Here is a 17,640-nt window from a genome sequence, read left to right on the forward strand (position 1 = left end):
ACTACAGAACTCCTCCCCATGCTTAAACGGGATAAGGACCCAGGGAATTCAAAATTTTCTAATAAAATCTTACTGTGAGAGTTAAAATGTCAGCATGTAACTGCTTCACTGCAGGGCCTCTCCGCACTCACCACCTGTAACAAAGCCAGAAAACCTCCACAACCCAAACGAGATAGTTTGTTGCAACCACCAATTCCCCTTAGGAAAGGGATAGAAAGAAACTTTAAGGAGAATCTGAAAACACCTGATAACTGTATTAACAAGCCAACAGTAATGTGATTTCTCACTGGTTGTGTCTGAAGGGATAGAAGGCTAAAGGTGAAGAAGGTTAGCTAAAGCAGAAGAAGCCTCTTCCATCTCTCCAGCCAACAACTGTCTAATGGAAAGTGCCTAAAGAAGCAACTCTTTTAACTGTTAAAAAAGAAAAAAACAAACTTCGAGTTTTTTTCCCCTCAACTTTCTAATATCTTTTTAAAGAATCTACTACTGAAAACAGCTTTACATATTTGGTGACTACAGCTTCAGTGCTATAAACTCATGGTTCCACAGAAAACGCTCAAAATGTCTCACAGGTGCTTCTGTAACTTGGCATCAACTTGCAGAACCAGCTCCTCCTTTTCACCTCCATTAAAACACTACAGAGAACAGTAAGGATCACCATCGCACAATGCCAGGCCAAATTAAGTTTATTAGACCTTCAGCAAATAATTATTTCTAGCTTTATTTAGACATTGTATGTAAAGCATAGAAAAATCACACAAAAGACAAACAAGTGCAATTCACAGGAATTAACAGTTCCCAGTTCCTTCTGCCCAGATCAGAATTACCAGAGTCTAACTGAAGGCATATTCTTACAGAGCTTGCTTTCTGTACAGAAAGAAAATAAAGTGATAACAAAACATTTATCTGATTAGTACAGCTCACATCTCTATTTCTTTCATCCCTGACCCCACCTTCACTAATTTCTAGTAAGGCACACTTGTCATTGTATGGGAACTTTGCCCAGAATGCCCTTTATATGTAGGAGAGCCACACAGTGCTCAGCCTATGATAGTTGTTTTAGTATCGACAACCGCTACTGTTAGCTTGCCTTCTAACTGATAAGAAATTATTTTGTTTCTTCTGTTCCTAAGACAAAAACCTCAAGCAGGCTTAACAAAAAATAAAGACTTAAAATAATGCTAGTCTGTGGTATTACCATGAAAAATAAATAGCCAACCAAAACACTTGAAAGAAAAATGCTTTCACCATATTTGTTCTCAGAGAATCTAGAAAGTAATTGATTTCTCCACTTATTGATCTATTTAAGGTGTGGTACTGTGTATTATCAAACAAATCACTGCTCTCTTACTGCTCTGTTTTAGTGATGTCCCTTTTACTTTAGTAATTTGTTTCTTTTTAAAAAACTAAGTTATGGTGTGTTTGCTCTGCTGTAAGTAAAGTACACCAGCTGTAATTCTGGCTTTCAGTTACTTTAAAAAGAAAAAAAAAAGCAAACCAAACTCAAAAAACGAGGTAGCCAGGTTGCTATTGCAACTCTTCACGCTACCCCAGCAATCCCAGCACTCTGTGGAGGAAGGAGAATGTGGAGCTAGGCACCACTTGGCTGTATAAAATTTGTATGGGTATCACACAAAATATCTACTCCAGACAAGCAAACACTTTTGCAGCCATAGACTGTGCTTCAACTAGTTTATCATCTGAAGATCACTCTCTCAGATTTGATTACTGTTTAATCACGTTTGTAGAATTTTAGGTTGTATAGTATTTCTACCTTTTGCATAAGAAGTTTGTTTAATCACTCAGACTGTGCTTAATATGCAGTAGGTTGTGCTGTTTAACTTAGACCACTTAAATTTGCTTCCATGGGAATAGCATTAGTTACAGCGTTCATTACAAGTTGATTTTAGTCTCTTAAGACCTCTCTTTACTTTTGCTTTATAGGCTAGAAATTAAACCAAATCTCATTTTTCTTTCCCCAAGATGCTGAAGTCCAAAACTCTAAACACAAAACTGGGCTTTGGCATAATGGGTTTGGTTCACTGGGTCCCTAAGGTGTCTGTAGAGGGAGGTGTCGCTAAATCTGTAATGTCCCATTACAGCTGTAATGTCCCACTACAACTTCTGCCATCGATATTAATGAAGTAGATACAGATATGCCCTAGGTATCTATGAACAAGTTAGGAGGAGCACCGATGTACAATGATAACACAGAGCTCCATGTCAACTAACCACCCCTGCACCACTTCACTTGTCCCGTGGATCTTCCAGCCTGGATGAGTTTTCTGATGTTAAGATACCACGGGGAAGGACAAAAGCTAGTTCAAGTATGACCGTACCCCAGGTGGTGACTGTACAGTAGACAAGTCCTTTGTTTGTTAGAAAAGGTGCCAGTGTGAAGGGAGGAATCTGGCTGTCCATTGTCTGCTACAATAGCTGCGGCTTCACAGCAAGAATCACCATCAGCTGAACATATCTCCTATCACATAGCTACTAATCTATTGTAATGCTCGCTTCCGCCCCCCCCAAACTCGCTCTGCTCAAAGCATTTACAGTCTAAATGCTCTACTTAAACTGCAAACAAAAATAGCTTTCTGCTGCTAACCTTCCCTTACAGAAAGGAAAACACCAATGTTTCTCTTGCCGTTTGTTTTCCATTTGTCCCATGGAATCTGACCTGCTGATGCTCTACTGATTTACTGTGTCTTCAACATTTTGGTGACTTCCATGTCTAGGCTTCAGAATGAAGTGATAACCTGAGTTCAAACCTAAACCGCCTCACTGCAGCTTCAAGCTCAATGAACTGACCTGACATGACTGAGAACCCCCAGCTTTCTGCAGCACCCTGTACTGCTAATCCAGTCATGGGGTGGCTTGTGTGCTGGGCATAGCTACCTTTGCTCAGGCGATGCTAATCAAGTATCCACAAGTCAGGCTGGCTTCGCAGTGAATGCGTACTTTAATTTGCTTACTGATTTCCAGCCCTGCCACTGAGGCTACATGAAGGGTTTCTGGCAAGGGAGGAACCCACCTCAAAGACAATCGCGTTGTGAATCCTTGAGGCTGGCCTTTAGCTTTGCCGTCTGCTCTTTGCCTTCGTTGGCTACCTTCCCAGTGCCTGCACCCTTCTGCATGCCTCAGAGAGGAACTACTGAAGTTTATAGCAGCATTAACTCATCAGCTGGAAACCTGCCAGGCTGCTTACATTTTCACTGCAATCTTCTGAGCCCTGACTCCAGAGGGTGCTTAGAGATAGGATCCATGGTCAGAGGCAGTATGCTATACAACTGTTTTCTGATGTGCTTGGATACATTTGGGGTGTTGTGCACAGATGCATTAGGGCTTGCATATCTACTGCAAACTGCCTCTACGAAGCAGGGAAAAATGTCCCTTGGTTTTGTTTATCTCAGTGTTAGAGGTACTTACATGCCTGTGGAACAAAAGCAGAGAATCCAAGCACAGTGCACACGAAGTATCAAAAATCAAGACTTACTGCACAACCAGTGCTGTTAGTTTCTCACAAAGGTGATATACCTCTGGAGAATTGATGACATGTGCCTAGCTTATTCCTAGTTAGCAGAACGTGACAGCTTTCTGCAAGGGAAGTAGGATTGGACCCAAAATGAAAACAAAGCCAAAATGGCAGGGGGACAGCAGGGAGAATAGTAAATCAGCAGAAAAATTACTAGACATTTGCTTTTTTTAATTGACAACAGGACAAAACCTGTGCACCTCGAGTGACTTTTTTAATAATTGCTGTTACTGTTGTTGCTTGAAATCATAGAACCTGTGTACCTTCCAGGATGATTATACTACAAAACCCTGATTAAAATACAGTTTGTAAATGAAGGGAAAATCAGTTCCTGATGAGCTTTCCTTTAACATTGTCGTTTAAATCCCGTATCACAGATAGCTTGGTCAAACTGGTCCTCAAGAGGTCACTTAGTCCATTTCCTGCTTAAAGATAGAATCAGCTGTATCTAAACTGCTCCTGCCAGTCATTTGTCTAAACTTTGTTCTTAAAAACCTCTGGTGATGCAGATCCACCACCTCCTTACGCATACCGTATAGCTAGGTACTCCTCATGTCTAAATTAGGTCTTCGTTATGGTAATTTAAGTTGCTCTCCACAACCACCAGACAGGACTAGCAACAATTGCCTTATTTCCTTTCAGCAACTTTCTTCTATATGCGAAGATTATTCTTTCTCTCTTTCTTTCTTTCTTTCCTCTAATCTGTATTCTTTCCAGCTAGCCCATGTCACTTTGCAGTGTTGGGCTCAAAACTGAATAAGATACTCCAGCCGGCCTTTACTAGCGCTGAACTGAATGGGTTGGCTTTATATACCATGTCTCCAACACTTCTTTTTTTAAATACATCCCCCTATTGTGACGGCTGTTCTATTTACTTCTCTTGCTGTGGCCTCGTATCGTTGATTCCTGGAAAGCACATGATCCTCAGAGTGGCTACACCTTTTCTGAAGAACTGCTCCTCATCCAGTCTTTTTTCCCCCCATGGATTTGTGCAGCTGATTATGCCTACTGAAGTGCTGTGCCTTGCAGTTCTCATTATTAAATTACATGCTATTTTTAAGGTCACTTCCTATATTTGCCCACGTCACTTTGCATTCTAGTCCTGTCCTCCATTGTGCCAACAATCCCTTCCTCCCCGCTGTTACCTGCAAATGCAATATTTATATGGTCTAGTTCAGTATCCATGTCAATAATGAAAACATCAATTACTAATGACTGCAGGATGGTCCTCTACAGACCCTCTCTACAAATTCTTCCAACCTAAAAGTGACCCACTGGTAACTACAGGTCACTGTGGTGTTTCATCAAGGCAATCTCTCCCCTCATTTGTTTCTGAAAGTGATGCTTACAACAGTAGTTTCAACACTGTCAACTAAATTTGTATCTGAGTTCCTAAAAGATCTGGCCAGTCTGTTTTACAGTAAGTGCTATAAAATTAACAACTGCTTCAGCCACAGTTCTGAACTAGATAACAGTATAGTGCACCCTCTGCACAGGGAAAATTAATCCAAATTAATGCAAGCAGGCTAGGACTCGTTTATCACGAGCAGTTACTGGCTCAAAGTAAGGCATCAATTAAAAGTTACAGCATAGTTCCTGGCTAGCTTAATGGTATGCATGCTCCTATCCTAGTGGCAGCTGGATATCCTTGCTCCTGCCTACTTAGCTCTGAACTCAGAAAACATGCTCAAAGTATTTTTCATGATGTTTGTATTACCTGTTTTGAAAATGTTCCACATCTATGCAAATTCTAGTTACACCAGCTCCAGGAAGTCTCCACACATCAGTTTTATATGAAATAGTCAACTCATTTTAAATAAAGTGTTTAATGTAGCTTAGCTGATTCTCTTATATTTGCACTTCGTTAATTTAAATTAAAATTAGGTGTCCCAAGTCTGTAAAAGTAAAGATCAAATCAAAGAAGAGTAACTGATACACACAGACAAATCAGTCTGATGGAAGCATTCAGTGTGCTAGGACCTTGCCATACATACTGTTTATCACAAACTAAATATGACAGGCTGGCAGTGGTGAGCAACACCAGTTCGAGTGTAAAAAGAAATATATATATATATACATGGCGTATTTTAATCAGTTTTATCACAGAGCCTGAAGGGCCTTTGTACAGTTACACAAATGGATATTTGAAAAGCAGATTTGTCCTTAAGTCTAAGGACACATTACTTTGCGTTTTTTCCAAATTTTTGCACAGCAATGCTTAAAGAATTGTTTAAAAACCTGGTCTGGCTCAGGCTCTTCTATTGTTTCCAGATAAAACTTTGACATAATGAGGGTCAGTTCTCTAACTCCAGTAGCTGAGTGAAAAGTGTTTGAACCATTTCTACAACTCTAGAGTAGATAGACAGCCATGATTTTTTTTTTTTCATTTTGACAGTAATGCTAATGACAACTGGTGAAAGATTTATACGACCTTTTGACCAACACACAGACATTTAAGAGCGTGTACGACAGCACTGTGGACACTGCTTACACAAGTGCCTAACCTGCAAATCTGCAGGCATGAAAACTTACTCCCGTGAGTAGATATGTTGATTTGTGTTGCATAACCCTGTCTTAATTATGCCACTGAGATTACTTGCATGAGAAATTCACTGTGTGGGGGTTGGTAAAAAACCTTGGTTTACAGCTTGCAAGAGGTCGATACTAGCACAGGGGGAAAAAAAAAAAACCTTGAGACATTTTCAGTTAGTGGATCTGTCATCTACTCTCAACTGAAAAGAAAGTGATTTAAATATTCTCACAATTCAAAACATTCAGGAGTTACACAATCTTCCACTATTGCTTTTTTTTTAATAAAAGCATGTTAAATAACAGTGCACTCTAGCTCTACTTAACACTTAAATATTTTACTGAAATGCCTTTCTAAATTTGTTTCATCCCTACTCCTTAAGCAGTTTCACTGACTACTGGCAAATAAGGTAAAAGCCACTCTGCACACGTAAAGATGGCAGAATCAGGCTGTTACTACAAATGGACAGAAATACAAAAATACCAGACTTGTGATTGCTGTGCTAAATTATACCACTCCTTCCTGCTCTGACCTAGACTATACTCTTCTGATAAGAAAGAGGGAGGGAAGAAAGAAAATGGAAGAAAATGCTTAGCAGAAATAATTCTAGATAAATCGAGGCTATCACTAGATAAACATATCTTTAAATCACTGTGAGCCACTGATTTACGTTCAGCAACTAACAATGAAGGAATTGAGTTAGAAGGAACCACAGGACTACGTTCAGAGCTGGACAATACTAAAAAGTAGTATTTCAATATTCACTTGAGAGCTACTTCAAACATATTCTTACAGGAGTTGTGAACGCTTCATTGTATTTTTGTAACTGCAACTGCAACCTTCTGTATAGGGAAGGAAGTGTTAGAAATAATCGTGTGGGTTTGTGTTCTCAGAACCATTCTGCAAACTTCAGCTTTCTTTTCTTGTAGCACGCATTTATTGCACTCGGTGGTGAGAAAGTGCTGGGCAGGGAGAGACAATAAAAAGTATAATGTAACTATCAGAAGATACATTATCAAGTAGAGTTTGGGTGATGTTTTTTAAATTTTGCTTATTCAGCTTCAGCACAGGCATTTTTGCACATATTCCTAATATACTGTCTCTTACATACCTTAATCAACTTCTCCTTCTATAGGGAACTATTTAGTGTTCACAGTTGGGGTTTTCACTGCAGAGGTGAAAACAAGCAAAACTGACATCTTTTTTTCTCAGTGAGACTCAATATTTAGCAATATGAAGACGTTTGCCCAAGAAATTAGCAGAATAAACACAAAACTGGGGGACTGCCATTGATCTGAAAAGTCAACAGCTTGACTGTAAAAAAAAAAAAGTACACGTGAAGACTTGGGCGCACGTTTGTGCTACTGTATAAGGGCCTGATATTTGACTGCATTCAGAATATTCTTCCTCCTACTGATTTCAAAAAAGCAACAGAACTAACACCTGGCTTTGACAAAGGAGAGATGGAAACTTACTACATTTGAGAGACAAAGGAATGGATTGACTTATTCATATCCTGGTGTGTCTGACAAAATGCTTTGTGTGAACAATGCCTACTCTGAAGGGAGGGAGGAAAAATCCAGCAGAGTTCGTTTGAATCACCTATTTAAACCGTTTAAGCAAACTTGGATGAATTTTTTTTTCTTTTTTTTTTTTCCCCCTCCCTGGGGAGCACTATGGAGTAATCACATGAACCTGCTTCACTTACTGACTGGAGTAGTCACCTCCATGGCAGAACTGGAGCAAACCACAGCTGTGCAGTAACATCTTCAACAGGCACAACTGTTTGCAGAGTAAACATTTGCCTATAACCTTACTGTAGATAGAGTATGTTAACAAAAGGAAGGCTTCTACCAGCTTAGCTGCGGCACCTTCCTCGCTAACATAAGGCTGTGTTAGCTCAAATCCAGCGCTACCTCTGCATGTGGAAGAGCCTGCACCACCAGCACAATTGTTCATTGCTCCTCATTGTTTCAGACAGCTCAATTGAAAGAGCTTAAATTGCTGGTCTGAAGAGTACCTTCACAATATTGCTTTAAATACATACTGCAATGCTTCCCCACTGATGGGGTAATAACCACAGTGAGACAGTTACAAACATCTGGATTCATGGGTCCATAACTAAACCAGTAATAGCATTCGTCTGCCAGGGGTTTGCAGGCATTTTTCTTTGTGTCAAACTCCAGACCGTGGGGTTGGGTTGGCAACACTCTGCAGTGTAGAATTAGCCCAAGATGTGGCAGTAATGAAAGGGACAAATGCAGTCCTTAGGAAGCAGAAGAATCCTCTATTAAAACAAAACCCCTACATGTCTTGCTCCCATTGTGCTCACTACACATACTTTGGAATGTTATTTTAAAATAAGTAATATTAAAATGAACTACTCATAAATTATCAACCTACTTGCAAGCCTAAGAGAGGCTACAAACAGCAAAATCTTCAACTGCTACCTTTTGTAGTATTGCTCAAGAAATCACATTAGTATATATTAGCATACAAGGCCTGAAAATAAATAGTAATCGAGATAGTAATCCCTATTAAGGAAAATCTTTTCAACAGACCGATCAGGTCAGGCACTCACTAGCTGGAGGATGAGACAGAGCAGGGAGCCTTTGCGATGATCCAAGCAGCTCTCCCTTGGTAAGAATTCCCATTTCCCAGCAGCTACGAAGGAGGAAAGTTGTCTCTCTGACCAGTGCTCTAAGGCACGCATTTTGTCTGGCCTTTCTTCTTTTTTTTTTGTTTTTAACCACTTGCTTTCAGATGTCTGATCTTTAATTTAACAAAGAGAAGAGATTAAAGTGAACTGACAGAACAGACTACAAAATGCTTAAATTCTCCCACTTGCATGGGAAAGATGCACTACCTTAACTCACCTGTTTTTAAACCACATGAATTAAGCTCTGAGTGGGTACACTGATTTTGGTGTTTGCTTTCATTTCCTACAAAGTTTATACGAAACTGGATTTGTTGTAAAATGGGTTGTAAACTACAAACTAAGCTGGCATGGGTGTTACTAAATTTACTTAATACTGGGTTGAACTTCAAAAACTTTCCCATGAAGATGAACAATGATTAATTTTGGGATGGAAATGAGGAGTGAGGAAAGAAGACAGGGGGTACATATTTTTGCTATTGTGGATCAGCAGGGCAGCCAGGAACAGCTAAAGGAAGCTGCTATAAATCACGGTACCCCTGGGAGCGGCCTCGCTCGTGCCAGCCCTAAAATCCAGGAAGTAAAATGAGCGTCGGAGCCGGCTGTGCCCTGCTCCACCTGAGCTGCAGCCTCCAAGTTCAGCAGGTCCAAACAGCAGCCTCAGATATAACCTTAACTACAGAGCGGTGACCTCTGATCTAAACAGTTTTATGCCATGAACTGAAAATAGTTATTCCAGATATGTCAAACCTATTTAAGAGCATCTCTGCAGCCCAGATTTACCATGCATTACGTGCAAGATCTCTGCAGCATTTTCCTGAGAATGTATAACGGTGGGGTTTGGCACACTTCCATACCTTGAAGTATGTATAAGCGCTTGGCCATGGTTTGAAATTGAGCTGCCTAGGAGCAATAGGGCCAAGACCTTTTTAGCTTTGCTTTATGCTATTAAAAGCACAAAAGAAATTAAATACAGCGCACTGCACCAAGTAGCACAGCTTTGAGTTAAGCCAGCAAAAGCACGAAAAAACAGGATCAGATACCTGTGTCCTCGGTTTACCTATCTGTCCTAGTGCTACAGTGTATGTGGGACAGTAACTGACTCATTTCAGGCTCTTCTGTTGGACAGGAGAAAACATGAGGAGAAAGCAGTACTTAATTTCCCTCCAACATCTTTAGTGTCTTAAGACCAAATCTAATTTTATTGCTTTCAATGTTCTATCTTTCTTGGAAATCACACCAAAATCACAAGAATTTAGAGTAATACTGTATGTTAAAGATTAAAACGGTCAGCATAAAGTTATTAAGTTTTATACTTGGTACCCCCAAGATGCAGTTCGTATTCACTGTTCACAAACATGACAACGTGATGCATGACAACACGATTTTTCTAACAGTTCATTGTCCAATTAACAGAATCAGAAATCAATCCCTACTGTTGAGACAAGCAAGCAAAAAACTGCTATTTAGACATTTTTACTGTGCCTGTCATTCTGCTAACCCAGTGCCTAAAATAGAAGTTAATGCGCAGCCCAGACCTGCTCAGCACACCCAGGAACGGTGCTCTCTTGGGGCTCTGCATTTTTATAAAACAGATGTTATAGCAGTAGATGTGACTGTGGGAAATTTAACTGCTGAGGAAACCTACACCTCTTTTGCATGAGAATCACAGTGCAACCAGTCAGTGTCATTTTAAAGTAGCTAAATCAGCCTCAGATCACTCCAATGGAGCGACTCCATGTGCAGTTACACTGGCAGGTGAGAAGTGGCAGCATCCATCAGTGTTTAACACGATATGGGAGAGTTCAACATACTCTTCAGTATTTGTACTGTATCCTATTAAAGTAACATTTAACGTTTCATATGTGCCATTACCATATTTAAAAAATTGCTAATTTTTTATCACTTATGTAACTGAGTAACCAGAAGGACTATCAACGTCCAAGACCATCGGCTGGAAGTTGTGTTCTTGTGAAGTCTGCAACATGTGGACTGCAAATGATAAGGGTGTGCTCTAGAACTGGAGGAGAAACAACTTTGCATGAAGAAATCTCTTTCGAAGAACTTATGACACAAGGGTTTTTATTTTTAAAGCACATGTGAATATGCCCAAATTACACAGGCTTTTAAATGTTTTTTTACAAATTCTTTTTCTTTTACAAGAACTGTAACAAGTAGCATTCTGCTGCTTGTTGCATGATGAGCAATGAAGAGGTGTCATATGCCTGCTGTGTCAGTCTGTTGCCTAATCTGTGCTGCTACACCCTATAAGAAAGCACGTTACAAGCTTCAACTGCTCTGCACATAACACACAGCTGCATTTACCTCCTGATACCATAAAGGCTCCTTCTAACAAGTCAATTCCAATGTAACGGTAATCCTTCGGGCACTGAAACTCTGTTCAAACTGTTCATCCTGAAAACCCAGAATTTCTGTTACAGAAGCCAATATCTCTTGTAAATATTTTTTTATTTTGCAAAAGGTAAAAATGCACTCATCATACAGTTGCTATTGAGTAAAAGGGTTAAATTCCTCTTAAAAAATACTTATGAGAACAGAAGCACTGGCTTCCTTGCTGGCAAAAAAATAATCATTTCCCCTACGCTATGTAGGAGAGAAACTTGAATAATTTTAGACACACTGGGGGGTTTTCATCATTCTCAACAGCATTCCTGGGCATCTGGTAGTACCAGCTCACAAGAAAAACTCTCTGCAATACTCTTGTGCTAATACAAGAGGAACATGCTTTCCCAAGGAGCTAAATATCAGATGGTATGGGAGAGTGTGAGGGGGGAGGCTTCTCTTTCTAAAAGCCAAGCTGTAACTTCCTGTACCCGAAACTGCTACAATTATCTTTTTAGCAACTATAAGGCAAAGTGTTGGTGTTCTATTTCATTTACATACTTTCTCTCCTACCACGCCCCCTTTGAGGGTCCAAGTATGAAGTGCATGACCAATACAGAACTAGATCCCAGTAATTTATTAAAAGTTATTTAAAACAGTTATTTAAAAACAAAACAAAACAACCCCCCCCCCCAAAACCCCAAACCCAACAGACATTTGCTCTCTCGACAGAGCTTGCCTCTATTGAAGAGGGAGAGCCACTGACTCTGCATGCAAATACATCAGACTGCCATAGGCAATCTACAGCACAGTCCTCAGGGTAAGACACCTTTACCACAAATTCAACAAAACACAGTTCTGGTTAGTCCCTGCTCTCACAGACTAGTCAGATAGAACAACTCACATTTTACTGAATTTGCAAGACCTGCACCAAACCTTTCCAACTATTCAAAAAGCGAAACAATTCCAACATAAAATCAGAAAGCACTTCCAGCATTTTTTAAATGGCTCGCTGTTACACATGAGCTATTAATCTGAAGATACCTTGCAGTCGGAAATCTTACTGAGATGCATCAAATGAAAGCAACATTATTCAAACATAGCTTTACTGCAAATCTGAACACTGGATGCTCACAGCTAATGAGAATTTTTATGCATCCTTTAAACAAAAGTAAAACATGCAAAAGATTTAAAGAAATTAGCTGGCTATGCTACTATTTAACTTTCCTACAGATCAAGTGCTCCAGTTACCGTCACTTTAGCTAAGACTAAATCACTCAATCTTCCAAGCTTACAATTTCATTTTCTAAAACCTAACAAAGTACCTCCCGAGTTGGGAACTTCCTTAAAAATATTCTCTGTCAAGAGACTACAACTTTGACCAACAGACACATAAATTTAAAGGACAGTTTAAATCAGTTTATCTAACTGTTAAGCAACATACTAAGAGAAAGCATATAAAAATCACATATGGTTCTTTACGTTTACTTCAGAATGAAGTGATAACTCTATAAACCTGGCACTCAAAAAGCCAGTTCAAACTACATGCAGACATTAAGTTCAAAGCTTCAGTGTATTCTGAAGTTCATATAATTAATGTTTCACAAAGGCAGTGACCAGCTACGAAAAACAAACTAAACACACTTTACCACGTACATCAATCACTAATGACTATGCCTCCAACATGCAGACAAAATAGCAAACCTGAATATCAAACATTCCCTATGCTTGTTCAATCTGCTGTATGCAATTTTTGTCTAACAGTCACCGGTCGTAAACACTAAGTTTCCCATTTGTTAGCCTGAGTACATTAATCTCCTATCACCGTTCACAATTTAAGAAGCCGCTACATACCTGCAGTTAGGAGGAGGATCAAGGGTTATTTCAGCTAGCTCCTTCTGGATTCTGTTGGTGAAATGAGAACAGACACAAAGCATTTGAGATAGTCTATAGAATAAATCAGGGAATTACACTGCCCTCTACCACCATGCAGTTAAATGCAAGATTGGCTTTGCCTTCAGTAATGCTAACATGGCTGCTTCCTCTTTGTTCTCAGAGGCATAACCCAAATCCCACAGCTGAGAAACTTTGCAGCTTTTTTCCTGCTCCACACTGTATGTAAATAGAACACTTACAACTGAGTTGGGTAGAAATTTCCCACAAGTATTCAGAAAAGTAACTCTTTTTCACATCCGAGCACTTTTTACCAGAGAGATTTTCTTTTCAAGCTAATATGCAAATGAGGCAGAGGGGGGGCTGCACAGGCAGATTTGACAATGACTTTAAACCAGCGCTACAGACCTGTGGCTGAGGCTGAAGAAGTGAACCGCGCTGGCAGCAGACACGCTCTTTTCACAACATTTTACCTACTACTTTGCAGGGTGTTTAAAAAGTGGATTTGCAGATCTGCCAGGCTGTCTCTGTTACTGGAATAATCTCTCTGGATCAACTTTGCTTCTCTCCACACCTTCTGCTGCCTTTCCTTCCCCAACCTTATACAGTAGCTGTATTCACATGATAAAAAGTGATATAATAACTTGAAATAATCTGTGCTTAGGTTTACTCTATTACAACCATTCCCAAGGTGTTAAGATCCAGAAGAGGAATACCAAAAACTTTTTGTCAATTTAATAGTTTATTCAGGTACATAAGAGGTGTAATTTCAAAACACGCATGGTAAATTCCTCTTAAAAATATCAAATAAGACTTCCCTTCAGAAGAGGACCCATACAAGCAAGACTGTGAATTTCACGTGAATAGTAAGTGTTAAAATATGAGCTAACAGAAGCTGCTCTGCACGCCCCTGCATTAGTACCAATAAGTTCAGTCAGACTACTGAACTATTTGAGATGTACAGAATTAAACTTGCAACAATGAAGTGAAATAAAGGCAAGAGGGGAAAACTCAGTCTCGAAAGCCTGCATCTCAGGCTTTTCAAAAAAGATAAGTAATAACAAATTACAAAGCCTACATAGTAGTTCCAGAACTTTTCTTTCTTTAGCCAGTCCTATTTCAAAGGGTTTCTTTAACAAGCTCAAAAGTCATCAACGCCACCCAGTCATACTCTGCAGCAATTTTAACACATTTCAAAAAGTATTTACTGAATTTAAGTCCAATACAAAATTACTAAAGTGTTCCTAGAAGTTAGAACTACAGCATTCACGCTGAATAAGCAAAACTTGAAGCTACTATGGCTACTCTACAGCTCTTCTTGCTATAGGGTATTTGTAAATGTTTGTAAAGAAAAGCAACCCCAGGGAAAGGACTGGAAAGTTATGTTTCATCTCCAAAGACCGCTGGAATCAAGGGATTTAGAGTTTGCTTATTTCACACAGCTGAACTTACAGAAAATTATCAGAGTCCATGTCTTGAGAGCTGGACTGCCAGTAACTTTATATGCAAATAAAAATGCAACAGATATAACTAAACAAGGTTTCTGAAGATTTTGATATTTAAAGGTAGAGGCTACCTGTAGAATCCCATGGTTTGAATCTGCAGGTCCTAAGGGAGAAAACTCACCTAAGTTTCTCCTGAAAGAACTGCAGAATGAACCCATTACTTCAAGCTGTGTAAGCCTCTCCCGTGCACTGACATTAAAAGCTAGTCATAAGGCCCAGAGAAGCCGTTGGGGTTTTGTGTCTTCTTTAATTAAAAAGAGCATTGCTTGTCATCAGTCTACAGACCATAATAAAATACACCAGGAGGACTCCACCCTATACCAATCAGGCATGGAAACCTAACTCTGAAAAAGATAGCCGAAGCTGACGCTCTCGCGCGCATTTTTGCAAATACGAAACGTATTTAGGTGCTCCCCCAGCCAGCCTGTAAGTTACCAAGTTCTCAAACAACACTTCAAAAGACGTATGACAAGTCTGTGTAATTATTACCCCAATAAGACTTGGATTAATGAAGATACTGCCTGGCAGGCCCCTGTACTACAAAAGTTGGTACTTCACTCTTTTCCACATAGCTTTACAAGAAGAACCCCTCTGCCTTGAAAAGTGCAATGCAAGTACCGTGACTCAAAATACTGTGCAAAAATACTAGGGAATGTTTTACTGTCCCCTTTACCTTTTAGCACTAGTAGATAGCTTAGCAGTAGTTTTGCTGGATAGTTTGGTGTTCTTCTTCTGCTGGGTGGCAGAGGGTTTTCGTTCTTCTTGCTCTTCGGGTTCAGGTGCAGGTGGATCCCTCTGATCGGCATCTGAACTACCGCTGCTGGTACTTGGACTTTCATCGTCTGACCTCTGCCTATCGCTGGACATCGTGGGGAACTTTTTTGGGGAAGGAGAAGAAATGAGGCAGAGTTAACACAACAGGCAGGACTCTCTCTTGCCATTCCCCAAGTTCCAGAGAACACTTGAATCGGTGACAAATCCGTTTCACTGAGAAATTAACCAAAATATACCTCTTTGTCTCGTCCCCAAGGGCTGCAGTTTGACAGCTACAAAGCAATATTTACACTTCTGAAAATACAGATATTTCCAATTTTTAAGCCCACTCGCATTTTTTTCATACTTTAAACAATATGCCGATTGTCGACTTTGTTCTAAGGCATGAGACAGATTTAGTAGGGTACTTAGGCAATGAACATTAATAACTTATGACACATTGTAAATAACAGACCTCACTGAAAATGTTTTTTTAAAAAGTCACTAATACCCTGTAAATATTTACACTGGAGCAGAGCATTTTATTGGGTCCAAACGCCAGATCCCCCCTCTCCCCCTCTCTCCGAGAAAATATATTGCCAATAACACTTGGGTTGATTTCAGATGGAAATGTACACTTGCTCTGTGCATTTAAAGGGCTGGGCTGGGGGGGGGGGGGGGGGGGAGGGGGGCGGGGGTACGAGAGGTTTTTTTGGTGGTGGTGGTGGTTTGTTGTTTTTTTTTTTTTTGAAAGGGAAAAACCCCAAGATGCATTTAAAGCAACTCGGGCAGCAGCAGCCCCGGTTATTTACATGGCCAGCAGCGAGAACTGCATTTGGCCACCACAGAGCTGCCGGAGGGGGAAGAAGCATAATTCAAACTGCACCTTCTGCACAGCTCTCCCCGCCGCCGCTCCCCGCGCAGCTCCACCAGGCAGACCGACATTTTTCCGCCGATCGGGGAGGGGGGGAGGAGGGGGCTGCCCCGGCGGCCGGGGGGGGCCGAGGAGGAGCGCGGCGGGGAGCTGCGGCAGGGCTGGAGGCGGCCGCCCGCCCGCCCGGCCGCGCTTTGTGGGGAGAGCCCGGCGCGGCGCGGCTCGGCGCGGCGCGGCTCGGCGCGGCGGGCGGCGGCGGCTCGCCCGGCCCCGCACCGCACCGTGCGTGTGCACCAAGTGAGGCGTGAACTCAGGCCGGCTCCGCGCCCCCGGCCGCCGCCAGGCAGCGAGCGCCGAAAACAAGAACAAAGCTCCTCTACCAGCCCCCCCGCCTCCTCCCCGCCTCCCCCCACCGCGCTCGCCCAGCCGCCGCGGCAGCCGCCTCGCCCGCCTCTCCCTTACCTTCGCCGGCGTCCTGTCCCGCTGCTGGGTCGGAGGGGCGGGATGGCGGGGGGCCGGGCCGGGCCCGCGGCGCCCGAGGAGGGGACGGAGGCGGCCGGGGGGCTATACGGCGGCGGCGGCGGCTCTGTGGCCGGGCAGTGTGGAACATTGAGAGCCGGAGCAGGGGGGGACGGGGGGAGGCGCGGTGCGGCCCCGCGGCCGGCGGGTGGCGCTGGCGGGCCCCGCTCTGCGGCGCGGGCTCCCGCGGCGGGCCGGGGGGCCGGGGCGGGGGGCGGCGGGCGCGCGCCGGCGGGGGCGGGGGCGGGGGAGGGGGCGCCGGCCGCCCCGGGCCTCCCGCCCCCGCCCGCCGCCGCGCCTGCGGCCGCCGCCGCGCCGCCGGCGGAGCTCCCGGCGAGCGGGGGGAGGGGAGAGGGGGCGCTCGCTCCCGCCCGGCGGCCGCCGGAGCGCGCCCCCCTCCGGGCCGAGCGCGCGCAGGCGCTCTCCCGCCGCGGCCGAGGGCGCGCGTGCTCCGGGCCGGGCAAGGACAAAGCGGCGGCGCGCGGGGGGGGGGGTGGCCCTCGACGGCCGCTTGGCCCGGCCCGGCCCGGCCCGGCCCGGCCCGGCCCGGCCCGGCCCGGCCCGGCTCGCGGCCTGCCTCCGCCGCGGCCGCCGGCTCAGCCCGGGTCCCGACGGGCTCCTGCTTCCAGCCCGCCGGCGCCTGCGGGGCGCCACCGCGGGCTTCGCCAGGCCGGTGCCCACCGACGGCTGCACCTCGGTGGGGGCCGTGGGGCCTCTGCAACCCCCGGCCTCCTCAGCCGCCCCGGCCTCGCACCTCACGCCTCGCCTCGCGCCCGGTGTCGGGGTAGGGAGAGACGCTGGCCGCTGACACAGGAGCGGGACTGTTGGTGGTTTCTCCCCCCACCATTACCTCCCGCACGTATTGCCCTCCAAAAAATCTCCGCTCTTGGCACATCTTCACACATGGGAACCGGAGAAACTCTGGCGTCTGGCGTCATGTCTCTGCGGGAGCCCAAGCACTGGAGTGGCGGCCCTGGCTGTCCCGCCAGCCAAGCCCTGCACGGGGCTGAGGAGACCCAACGTGCCAGGAGAGCC

At 43.5% G+C, this 17,640-nt stretch overlaps 1 protein-coding gene across 1 annotated transcript in view; it reads right to left on the reverse strand.

The window, feature by feature from the left end:
- The window catches only part of UBE2E3 (ubiquitin conjugating enzyme E2 E3), a 59,937-nt gene extending 43,229 nt beyond the window's left edge, over positions 1 to 16,708 (reverse strand). Inside the window, exons 1-3 of the mRNA XM_050900252.1 lie at positions 16,549 to 16,708; positions 15,133 to 15,335; positions 12,916 to 12,966 (exon numbers count right to left, since the gene is read on the reverse strand). Of these exons, the coding sequence (XP_050756209.1) occupies positions 12,916 to 12,966; positions 15,133 to 15,326 (245 nt within the window). The 5' untranslated portion in view covers positions 15,327 to 15,335; positions 16,549 to 16,708. The remainder of the gene's footprint in view (positions 1 to 12,915; positions 12,967 to 15,132; positions 15,336 to 16,548) is intronic.
- Positions 16,709 to 17,640: the final 932 nt, after the last annotated feature.

The sequence above is a fragment of the Gymnogyps californianus genome, chromosome 7, assembly GCF_018139145.2.
Source record: "Gymnogyps californianus isolate 813 chromosome 7, ASM1813914v2, whole genome shotgun sequence".
Taxonomy (NCBI): domain Eukaryota; kingdom Metazoa; phylum Chordata; class Aves; order Accipitriformes; family Cathartidae; genus Gymnogyps; species Gymnogyps californianus.